The 13,452-nt window shown below is 28.3% G+C and overlaps 1 protein-coding gene across 1 annotated transcript; it reads right to left on the reverse strand.

The window, feature by feature from the left end:
- Positions 1-1,841: 1,841 nt before the first annotated feature.
- On the reverse strand, positions 1,842-3,713 carry LOC110649678 (protein NODULATION SIGNALING PATHWAY 2-like). The gene has a single exon (XM_021804347.2). It carries the CDS (start codon positions 3,357-3,359, stop codon positions 1,875-1,877), a length of 1,485 nt encoding a protein of 494 aa, XP_021660039.2. The 5' UTR covers positions 3,360-3,713; the 3' UTR covers positions 1,842-1,874.
- Positions 3,714-13,452: the final 9,739 nt, after the last annotated feature.

A 13,452-nucleotide genomic window follows, 5' to 3' on the forward strand; every position in this document is an offset into this window, starting at 1 on the left:
TAATTGAGAAATTTTTTACTAGATATCAAATTGTGGCCATAACTGATGCCTGCTGTTTTCTTACATTGTGATAGTCAAGCAATAATGTCTAGAGCTTATAATAAAATTTATAATGGAAAGTCTAGACATATTAGCTTAAGACATGAGTATGTGAGACAATTAATCTCTGATAGAATTATTACTATTACTTATGTTAAGTCTTATAATAGTCTGGCAGATCCATTTACAAAAGGACTCTTGAGAGATATGATAAAAAATACATGTATTGGATTAGGATTAAAAATATTCTATTAAATTTACTAGCAATGGAAACCCTACTTTATAGTATTGTTACTAAATAAAGTTTAAAGGGTAACTACAAGTCATTAGTAAATATTATAATTAAGTACTTAGTGTACTAAGTTAATGAAATGAGGATGTGTATTTATACTCTTAATGAAGTTTAATATTATTACAAAAGAAACTTCACCTATATGAACATAGGAAGTGGTGTTGCTTCAACAAAAATTGAGAATAACTTTTGTAAATACTCATGAAGACAGGAGGTAGAATAAGGCCATATTCGTGCTAAAATTTTAATGAACTTTTTAATTCGAACTGATTGGTTCATGTATGTAGTATTTCTGGTTCTATTTAAGAGGAATCTAGGTTTAAGCTAAGGCCACTATGATTTCTTTAGAACTTTGAAATACTTACATTAAGGAAAAGTTTAAATCGAAAGATACTTTTTATTATGTATAAAATAATAGGATCTAACAATACAAGCTAAGTGAATGATTATTATAAATAGCTTGTATGTTAGATAATAGAGAGAGAAAGAATTCCCACATTATTGAAGCACATAAAAAGGAAGAAGTGAAAAATATATATATAATCATATATATTATCCTGTTATGGCACTTGGCACCTATGTGTGTTAAATAAAATAATTATCTTATTTTAATTCTCATAAATAAATTTACAAACAGATGTGTTTATTAACAAGTAGATGCATCTGTTAATAAATAGACATGTCTATTACACACAAACAGTTATAACTGTTAGAAGATGTCTTTTAATAAACGAATATAATCACATCTGTTAGAGGATATACTGATTTAAATAAACAGTCATATCTATTTAAAATAGACATATATGTTTGTCTAGAATAAGTGCCATGACTTTTCATCATCTATAAATATGAATGAGTTTTCAATTCAGAAATATACTACTTCTATTTCTTCTTCTTCTTATCTCTCTAAATTCAGTTCCTATAAATAGTTCTTAAAGGAAATCCTCAGGAGTTACTGTCTGCAGATTTCAGATTTTGTTGTATCCTATAACTTTGCAACAATTCAATGGGAGCAATTAATACCTTAAAGATAGTGATTCATCACGTCTCAAAATCTATTCTACACTTGCTGCTTCAATAATATATATATATATATATATATTATTGAAATGCAATGATCAAGGTGAGAAAAAATACTTTTTCTTTTTAATTCAATTATTTTCAATTTACATCTGCAGACAAATTGGCAATAAACAATTCGCAGTCCAAACTCTCTTTACAAACAAGCATTGAAAACACTTTTTTTTTACATGCTTACAGACATATATTTATATATTTGTGATATTTATGATTTGCATCTACATACTTCCCCATTTTTTTTAAAAAAGAAACAGAAAAAAGGAGTGACCAACTAATGAAAAAAAGCTCAAATTACTTACATACTTAATATCTTAAAAAAAAATAATCAAACAGAGTTGTAATTAATTGGTACACACTAATTCTGGTTTAAAATTTGATAGAATAGGTGCGAGAATCACAATTCAGTAAAAAAAAAAAAATAAATAAAAAATAATAGAAAAAAGATTTTTAATTAATTTACAAATTAATCAGACTTGGAAGGAGAAGTCCAAATAGAGGCTGAGAGAAGACGCCTGGATTTCCACCCAAGCACTAGCCTATTGAAACCCAACTCCTCCACCCTATACCCGTCATTGAATAATCCTAGTAAAAGCTTTGCTTGACAATGATTGGCAAAACTTATCTTAGCTGGCTTAAACCCGCCCGCACCCATCCAATCCCCCCAACAACACCCCTCCTCGTCTGCACGTGTGCTGTAGATTCGAGCTAGTGACCCAGCTATACGGGGCCCCAGGAACACTCTTTCTACCAATGCCCGCGCCTTACTCTGCATCGGAAAACCTGCCTCTAGCGAGTCGTACAAGGCAGAGTAATGGTGCAATGAATCCATGAATCGGCCCACAAACCCTCCATCCCCAATGGGCCCCACTTCCTCTTCCACGAGGGTTACTAATCTCGGGTTAAGAGTCTTGGCTCCGGATAGAAAGGAAGCGATAGAATCGGGTGCCCGGTAATTGAAATGAGGGAGGTGCAGCATACAATTCATGACCAATGCCTCTCCTTTGACCAACTTCAAAGCGGATGGTCTAAAAGACCCGTCTGAGTCTAACCTGCATTGGTGGAAAGAAAATGGTTGACCAATGGAGGCGGCGAAAGCCACCAGTCGGCGTCCAGTCTCCTGGACCGTTCCGATTGATCTTCTGCTGTTGCCACCTCTTGACAATGCTGTGATCCTGAGGTGTGGGGTTGGTGGGCCATCCTTCCTGGCAAACAGCGATTGCATCAATGATGCCCACTGGATACCCTCCATGATATCGTAGTCCACTATGTGGACTCTCCTATCTTGAGCCACAGCTTCAAGAATAGCCTGATTGGCTGTGAAATGCCCAAACTTCACATAGGGAGACATATCTTGCAGCAGCTGAAACGCCGCAAGAACGTCCGCTTGATGATGGTGATCGTCGCGGTGGTGATGGTGATACGGCCCATTGTTTATTAAATGCTTGACGGGGCCACCTCCGGCTCCTTCTAGCAAACCTTGCAAGGCGTCTGTGAAATATGCCGCCAACCTCTCCATGTTGGTTCCGTCGTTAGGGGATACCAACTCCTTGAGCCGAACCAATATCACCCGAGCCAAATCACGGCTCTTGTTGACACCCGTAAGCGCCTCAGCGACAGCCATCAACAGATGAACAAGCCTCAAGCCTTTGAAATCTTCACCGCTGGTTTCTTCGTCAATCAAAATGGTGTCTGTGGAGGAGTTTGAGTTACTGGTTGTCTGATTCAATCCTTCATCTTCCATCATAGACTCAATAAGATCCTGAAAATCATCATGGTTGACAGGAAAGGCTTCCCAGTCGACAATCGGAGAACAAACGTTCCAGTCACAGGTATGGTGATCATTTTCAGTGGAAGTGGTGGTAGTGGTAACGGTAGTAGTAGTGATAGTTGTGGTGGAGCTGTAGCCAGAAAAATCAAGCTCAAAAACATCATCAATAGCCATAGCCATGGCGAGCTGAATAGGTAGCTAAGAAAGCTGAGAGTATATATGTCAGGTTGGGGAAGTACAGAGACGATGAATATATAAAGAAAGAATTAGGAAGGAGAGGAGACAGTGAAGGATGCAAAGTAATTGGCTATGAGGCTTTAATAATGGAGTAAAGCATTAGATTAGTTTAGCGTTTTATAGAAACACACATGTCAGCAGCGCAGGGTAGGGGTTGTCTTGTTAATCATAGTTTCTCACTAATGGCCATCAGAATTTTACTGTGATGCCCCTCCATTATAGGATATTCACATATTTTATTGTTGGTGGCTGATTTTCCCTTGCTTAAAAAAAACAAAAAAATTCCAACCATCAATTGCACGCCACATAGCATTGATGCTTAGATCAGCAGAGGACTGCGCTGTCAAATTATTTTGGCTAATTTTTCTTTTATTGTCTTCTTTTTAAATAATTGGTTTGAACGTGAGACATTTATTTATTTGAAGTTCAAACTCCGTATAGAATTGTTAATCTTTCTTGTCACATATTTTCAAATTTCTTTTGATACACATATGTCATTAGAAAAAGTTTTTAATTAAATTTGACAAATTTCATTTATAAAAATTTTAGAATAATTAAATAAAATTTTTAAAACTTTTTATACCAATATTTAAAATAATTTTTTTTTCAAAAAATAAGTTTAAATGACCATTTAATTTCTTCTAATAGGCTTTTCGGAAACAAGAGTATAAAAAGAATTCTTTTTATGTTTTCTGAATTAACATATTATTAATATTTAAAATTAATTTCATAACGAAATATTTAGTTATCCACTATTGAATGATTATTTACAAAAACATTTATCATATTTTATAATGCTTCTAAAATATATAATTTTATAAATAAAAACATACTAAAATTTATTTTCACATACATCGATTATATTATCTTAAAAAACTTTTTTTTTTCATTTTTATATGAATATATATATAAAAATTTTGTCCCACTTGACTCAAATTGCTAACTCCTGACAGGATCTAACCATTCTACTAATAATGATCGCTCTTTTTTCCTTTAAACTAATATTAGAAAAAAAAAATAAGGTTATCTAATTATTTTTTTAATTATTATACAAAATTGAAATACAACAAATAAAAATAAATGGGAGAGTACTCTTTAATGAGTGTGTTTATAGATAGCTCAACTCATATGAGGATGAGTTTATTAACCGTTAAATTAAATTTTTATATTTAGATTTATGCACTCTCTCTATATGCACTTTAATTAGTTCTGCACTTATCTCAATGCAAATATCTATTCTAACGATTGTTAAGTTTGTGCTCATATAAGTTCAAGCTTATATTAGATACACCCTTCTTAATTTAACTAAATTATTTTTTATTTCATCTAATTAAGAGGGAGAGAGGGAGTTATTAGGATGAAATTTAGGAAATTGTATAGATAGTTATTGTATTTAATAAAAATAAAAATAAAATTTTCAAAAATAATTAATGCTTCTTGATTTTTTTAAAAATAAATAATTTGTGGATAAAATAACTTGTGAAGAATGACTGATAAATGTGGACAAAAAAAAGTATTTTATAACATAAGAGATTTATCAAGAATATAAACCCTGATAACTGGGTTTTTTTTTTAAATCTTTGATAATAATAATAATAATAATAATAATAATAATAATAATAATAATAATAATATATAGTGATTAATTATTGTATGCAAAGTGCAAAAGATTGGACGTGAGAAGGGGTAGAAGAGAGAAAATTGTGAAAAAGCAAGTAAGCATATTAAATAAGAAAAAATAGAAGAGTAAGAAAGCAAAATTGTAAAATTAAATGAGTTAAAATAATGTCATGAAAACGGCAGAGAGAGTGACTAATTATATATTCTAAGCGTAGAAATCATCGAAAGGTTTTTGCACAAAACTTTTAGCCTCACCCACATATCTATTCCTCAATTTCTAGCCTACATGAGTGGCGGTTACGATTCAGCTAAACCTCTAAAAGGACTAGCTAGTTATACACATACGGCTCTTTTACTACGCTACCTTGTTGTGACCACGTCAGTGGTTGCCGGCTCCACCGTCTCAACCCTCTAGCATCTTCTTTTCTTTCCCTGCTAAGTTCGCTTTCAGTTCCCTGAGAATGTTTGGTTATTCTGAAGGATGGTTTACGTCAATGGCTCCACTAGCAAAATCTTTTATGTCAAATCCAAAAAGATGGACTTGATTGGTTTGACACACCGCATGATTTGACATTGATATTATAAAATGGGTCCCATCCTGTGTGCTAATGGGACCATTGGTGCCGTGCAAATAATATAGATGGGGCAGGGATGGCCGGATCAAATGGGCGTTCACACCTGACAATAGGTAAAACAATGCGTGGAAAATACAAGATGGACTTGGTAATACATTTGCAGTTGTAGATTCATTCTAACCCCTAGAAAATTTTTGTATAATTATAAAATTAATAAACCCTTTATATATCCAATATTTTAAGTTTATAATAGATGAAATTTAAATAAGAAAAACTCTTTTAATATTTTATTTATAGTTAAAATATGTAATTTCTTTTTAAAGAAATTATGCTAATTTTAGAGTATATTTATGATTAATTATTTTTTTTATTCATCAGGATATTCTTTTATATTTGTTTTACAATTATAGAAACTAACCCATCTAGAGTTTCGTGGCTACTCCTATCAATAATATTTTCTTTAACAATTAAACTTGTTTTCTTCTATTAGGAGCACAATGATTAATTTACCTTTAATATATAAATTGTTTTGTGTGTTAATTTTGTTTTAGTTTATTTTTCTTAAAAAAATCAAAGCTAATATCATATCCAAATAAACTACAAATCCAACAAGAAGCTGCTGCATAATTTAATCATAAACTAAAACAAATAAACGAAATAATATGTACAACACAAAAGATAATTCTTAGCTGCATCAGAGTGTTTATATACTCATCTAACAAGAAGATGGCAATAGGTATTTATATGTGAGACTCACTATTACTTTAATTAATATGAAATTTATAAATTAATTAAATGTATACATTGGGCGTAAAAAGACTTAGAGGGTATTTAATTCAGTTGTTGAACACAGTTGATAGTTGAGTAAGTATCTAAATAGCTAAATCAAAGTGTTTGATAAATTTTTGAAAATATAGTTGATGATTGATAAAGAACTGATATGTACTATAATCATTGTAATTTGCTCTAAAATATGAGCTGTTTATAAACTTTTATGTAATTTTTTATTATTTAATAAAAATAACCTTCATTAATTTTATCTCTAATTTTAATTTATTTTGTAAAAAATGTTTTAGATCCACTTATATACAACTTGCATTTTCTGTACGCTGGTGCGATAATTGGCTTGGGATATATAACTATTTGCATGTAATCGTTAAACCAAATAAGATTCTTACTCATATTTAACATATAAATCATAATAAGTCTCAACTCGATTAGGTTGAACACACAAATCATGGTGTGTATATATATATATATATATATATATATATATATATATATATATATATATATATATATTAAGAAAAACCAATTAGCATTTGGATAATTAATTAAAAAAAATTGATATGACTTAATTTTTGAAAATGGTAATATTCCTGTGAATTGTAGAAACAATTAAATGGGAAATGAAAAGTCAACCCAAAGGGTCATATCCCAGGTCGGCAACTACTACCGAGTCAAAAGCAGTTGGGCAATCCGTTGATAAAGACTGTGAAATTCTAAAAGAGGGAAGGATAAAAAAAAAATAATAATAATAATAATAATTATCAATAATTTTTTTTATTTTAATTTACTTTTTTTAAAGGAGATATATAAATATTCACACTTAACATTATTATGTAAATAACAACTTGAGTATTTTAATTAATTTTTTTAAATATAAAAATAAAAAATTTTAAATTCAAATCTATTTATCTATTTATTCTGAAATTTATTCATTAAAATTTTGTTAAATATGTATAAAACATTATATATATATATATATAACAAATAAATAAAGCAACACAAATAAGAGGAAATTAAATAAATAAAGGTGGAAAAGCAAATGAAAGTACATGTATAGATGTGTTATACAGTGATGGATGAGCTAACTGTGACCTAATAAGACCTGCACTTTTTTTTTTTTTTTTTTACAAATATCACGTATAATAACTTAATTTTATAAATATTTTTATAAAAATTATTTAATTTTAATTTTTTTATAAAATTTTTAATTTTTAATTTAATTTTATAAAAATTATTATAACCGTAAATTAAATATTTTCAAATCAATCTATAAACCTGATAATTATTTTATAAATAAAACTATTTTATTTTATTAATTTCTTTAAAAATAGGGAAAATAGTATGTATAAAACACATATAACTACCTTTACTTAGGAGAGAGCAGTTTTTTGTTTAAATCGAAAAATTGAATCGAATTAATTCAATTTGGTTCAATCAGTTCGGTTTTAAAATTTAATCGGTTCAGTTCAGTTTATAATTTTGATAATTTCATTTAATCGGTTCGGTTGGGTTATTTTCATAAAAAATAAAAAAAAAATCAAACCGAACTGAAATTATTAATATATATAGGAAATCAAAGAAAATCGAACCAAATTGAATCGAACCGAACCAAAATCAAAGAAAATCGAACTGAACCTTAAGATTTTTGAGTTTTGATTTCTATTTTTTTTTTTGTTTTTATGTTTTATTATTTAGATTTAATGTTAAAAATATGAAATTTTATAAATTTTGATTTGATCGGTTTAAAATCGAACCAAACTGATATATATCGGTTCGATTCGTTTTCTCTTATTAATCGGTTTGATTCAATTTTTAAAATTTTTGATTTTTGATTTTATTGGTTTGGTTTGGTTCGAAACCGAACCGACCGTTTGCACACCCCTGCCTTTACTAATGTCAAATTCCTTTCCTTTTTCTGTTTTTTCTCCGTTAGCAATCACTATTTAAATAATTTTACAAGTGAAAATTTCATTGAAAAAAAAAAAGAAAAATTTCAATTGAATCAAAAGTTTATGTGAATTTGTGATTTTCTTCATAAAAAATTGATCTAAAGAATTAATTTTTTTTTTAATTTTGAAATCATTCATCATCTTTGGTCTAATAAGCAACACAGGGTGAGAAATAAAAATTAATCAAATGCAATTGAAATTAATGATATGTAATCAGTGGTGAAATCCAAGTATTAGCATTTGTCTGTATAAATTTCTTACTAAAAATGTTCCTATCCCGACTTAAAATCTAACTAATAAAAACATTAGAATAAATTATGCTTCCACCTCAAGATTATGTCAAAACTTTTAACGCAAACAAAAAATTAGCTAAATCAAGTTCTTCAGAACATCAATTTCAAGATCACTATATGCACTTTTTGGCTAACGTAAGATCATTTATAAATAATCAATCTCAGAGTTTAATTTCTATCTGCAGGATTCAATCTGAACCAACTTGCCTTTCAGGGTTCCATACATGCACATCATCTTTAATCAATATGTTTAATTAATTACTTATTAATTATTTGTTTTTGCTCTGCAACTCCATTAATTATTCTATAAATACTTAGATCATCAAAATGCCAATCATAATCAGTGGATGGTGATGAGAGCATTAGCATTAAACATTAATAATCCAAGTCAAGACACTTCATAATTGGTCCATTTCTAAGAAAATTAAGTACTAAATCATTAAAATAGATGGAATATGCTTAGCTCTAATTATTATATTTTTTTTATAATATAATTAACGACAATTAATGTTGTCAATTTCTGTAAATAATTAAAAAAATTTGGTCTAATTAATAGAAATATGCTTCCGTATATACCTAGTAAGACATGATATTCTTTGTCTTTCTTAAGACTAGGAGATTCCCTTCTCTAATTATTAAAATATTCTAATGTAATGCAGTAGATTGATTAATTAATTATCATGTTAATTTCATATATGATCTACTTTGACAGGACTACCCTGTGAAGCAAACTCAGGTCAAATTATGTTTCCTTTCCGGTTACAATCCCTAACCCTAACCCATTAGGGTTTTTTTGGTGTTTTGTGAGTTTTTCACATGCCTATGGGAAATTAGGGTATGCATCTAGGGTTTTTTTAGGGCAGACAACCTTGACTTCTTCTAGAATTCAAAACTATTTTGCCCACTTAATTAATGTGTTTTTAATATGATAATCATTCTTTTAAATCTCTAACAATAATTAATTTGATTTCCCTGCCTAGGAAAAATCTAAAATAATATAAATGTTAAGTTATCAATTTCTTTTTTTCTATGAGCCATATGCCAATATCAACTTTTATTATTTCTCATTCTCAGTATATTTCATGTTGCACATTATGCACAAAAAGCCAATATTTAAATTGGTTCACTTATTTAGTTGGGTAAGTAGAATAAGAAAGTGTCGGAAAATGTCTTATTTGATTTGTATTATCGAATTAATTTTTTGAGAGGTTGGATATTCTACTTCTTGAATGAGAAAAGTTCCTTATCTAGGTGAGACTTAGTTGCATTTCATTGGTTAAGTGCAAGTGTAATATAATTTATTAATTTATCCTTTAATTTGTTATAATATTTTAAATTATTTTATGAGTATTATTGTCTTTTACAATTTAGAAGCAAAGTACTTATTAGAAAGTTAACATATATAATAAATACATTTATATCATATTTCTCAAGAAATAAATCTTTGAAAAATATGCTTCCCAAAAAATAAAATATTTTGGATCAAACAAAGAAAAAAAAAATTTAACCACATTTTATCTTTTCTCCTAAAATATTTGGAAATTAATAATAAATACCATACATAGAAATTTCATAACTAAAATTTTTTAGGGATAGTACAAAATATATCCTATGATTTTGTGTTTAAACACATAAAAAATTGTGATTTAATTTTTATTAATTTGGTACATTATATTTTCTTCAATTAATAAACGTAGTCCGAATTGTTAATTACTATTAAATGATGCAAATGTAGAGATACGTCAACACCACTTGTTTGCTACATAAGTGACATATATGTGCCACACAAGTATCGCATGTACCATATATCATCACATCAACATCATTTAACAGTAATTAATAGTTTTGATCACATTTGTTAAAGGAGGAAAATGCAGGATATTAAATTTACAAAAAATCAAATCACGATTACTCAATGTATCAAAATGTGAAACCATATATTTTTTTATTTTTTCTATTTTTTTTAATAGCATTATCATAACCATATTATTGTAATTATATAAATTCTGTGAATTATTACTTTTTAACATTAAATATTTAATAATACTAAAATAAATGTTGTTAATTCAATACTTATTGTAGTGGCTTTATACATATATTTATATACACTTTGTAGTATGAATCAGTTTATTACATTTTTTTTTTTCTCTTCAAAATTGGAATTTGCCTAGACCCTCATAAGGATTTTCCCCCCACTTCTTAAAAGAATATATAGCCCAACAATGCTCCTTTGTGCATAAAACACACAATAAACTGAAATTAAGTAAAAATAAATAATATAAAAATTTTAATACATCCTAATAATTCTTATCCTAATTGAGTTTAGTTTAATTATCCAACACATATAGATTAGTTAATTAAAGATGATTTGAATTACATGAATTTAATCGCGAGTATTTATATGTAGTAGTGACAATTACATAGGAATGATTCACTACGAGGGCACTGCTCATCGACCAACCGGCAAAGCATTGCAAGAAATTGGACAAATCTTAAATTTGGGGACTTCTCTTTGTCTGTGATTAAGCTTAGTATATATGCTCTCTAAATAATCATTAATTTATCAAAAAAATTACTCACTTTTTAGTTGACGTTTTGAAACTAATCAACATATACCTCTTTTGCTTAATTAATTAATTAATATTTTAATTATTTTAGGTTGCTGCTGTTGCTTTTGTTGTGGGGTTCCATCCCTCTTGGATTGTTAATATAAAAATTTTTTAAGAAATGAAACCATTACATTAATTGGGAAATCCCAAGCATGCTCTGCTACAGTAATTCTTTTATTATATAATATATATTTTTAAAATCTGCTTTGTCATTTGTAATGTCTTTTCTTCCCTATTTAATTTGTAATGTCTTTGCTTCTAATTTTTATTATTTTCTGATTAATTTAAGAGTGTAGATACCACATTGACAAGCCAGGTAAAATATTTGTGTTCATTCCTAACTCCTTTAAACTTGAACCTTCTTTAATTAAAATAAGATATGGGACTTTTGATTATATATATGTAGAAAGGGATTTCTAATATTTCATAATTATTTTTCTTATTCATTGACAAGTACAAATTAAAATCCTCTCCTCATCACTTGTGCCGACCCACTTGAATAATGTCCATGGAGAAGGTTTTGTGTCTCTATCATTGATTAAAGTGATTATTTGGAACTATACGTTTATGTGTTATTGTCAATAATTAATTTAAAAAATTCACATTAATGTATGCAATTCAGTGATTAAAATGTAAAATATGTATAAAAATACATATATTTTTTATTTTAAAATGTATTGTAATTATGACTATTTCAGAAATGATTGAGGCTCAGTTCAAATTTTAGTTGAAATTAATTATAAAAAAACAAAACAAATGAAGCCAATTACATATCAATGCTTGCACTAACAACAATTGGTTCATTCTATTTTGGCATTTCAAGTGATTATGACATTTCTGATTTGTTCATCTTTTCGTAATTTGTCATTCATGAATTGTTACATTTTCTAACAGCTTCTACCACTTTCTTATCATTCTTTCCTTCCCTAGTTTTGATATTTTCCATTAACCACATCGAAAAGATTGCCGTCCGACTCAACAAATTAAGCTATAATTTGAATGTGCAAACTTTTGATTAGTTCCTTTGCTAATAAATAAATTGCAGTAAGATTTGTAATTTGGATGCATGTTAATGTTCTTAAGTATTAATTGGTAGAACATAAGCCAAAACCACTTTTTGCTTTTGGACTTTGGCAATAGAGATCATGAAAGTGATTAGACTACTCCTATACTACGATGATATTAACAACAACAAATCCCAATATTTATATATATCTCCAATTACATTTCAATAATGCATTGATGTGCTTCAAAACATATATGTTAATAAATTATTTGAGTTGGAGTGATTTTAAATAAAAAAAAAAAAACACTATACCTTTTCGTAAATTTATAATTTGATATTGGGTGTAATTATATTCAATTTTTAAAATTAATTTTACAATTGAATATAAAAGGCAAATATTTACAGTAATTATAATTATAGTCAAACCTTTCAATAGCAGATAAAATTAATCCCAATATTTGAGATTGAGTGCAATTATAATCAAAGTCTAAAATTGATTTAGAGAAATTTAAATTTTATCCATCAAACTTGTAATTATAGTAATTAAATGTTCTAAACTGATAATTATGATAACCAAATATCTTAAAAAGATTTTGTAATTATCGCAAACGTCGAATTTAAATTGAATTGATGAATTAGATCAAAATTTGAGACTTCCTATTAATCATGTAGGAGATTTAATGTGTTAAAAGAAATAATTTCTTACAAAAATTAGTCTAAATAGGTTTCTTGAAGTCCAAGTGGATCGATAATTTCAAATCTTCCTGTCCCTTTTTTAGCAAACTATGCACCTAGCTTTGTGTTGTTCATCCCATACGTCATGATATATAATAGAACATAGCAAAAATAATAAAGAAGCCAGTGTATAGATAAAGTCAAAATTGAAGGCCAATGATGTCAGTGCCTTGAGATCCATCACTCAACTCTGAATAATTTATTTTAATTAGCAAGAAGAACTACCGAAAAGGTTATGATAGCTAAAGAATTGTCTATTTAGAAGAGAATCAACTCATAGTTTATGTTTTAAACATATATTGGGAGCATCATTAGGGAAGTTCCCTATGATTATAAGAAGCTGACATTTATTGTTAAACAAGAAAGCAAATTAATTGGAGCACTTAAGAGAATGGAGATCGAAGGGAAGGTTGTTGATGGGTAGTCTTCTTTTTCTTGTGTGATGGGTTTTGTTTTGGAA

This window comes from Hevea brasiliensis, chromosome 16 (assembly GCF_030052815.1).
Source record: "Hevea brasiliensis isolate MT/VB/25A 57/8 chromosome 16, ASM3005281v1, whole genome shotgun sequence".
Taxonomy (NCBI): Eukaryota; Viridiplantae; Streptophyta; class Magnoliopsida; order Malpighiales; family Euphorbiaceae; genus Hevea; species Hevea brasiliensis.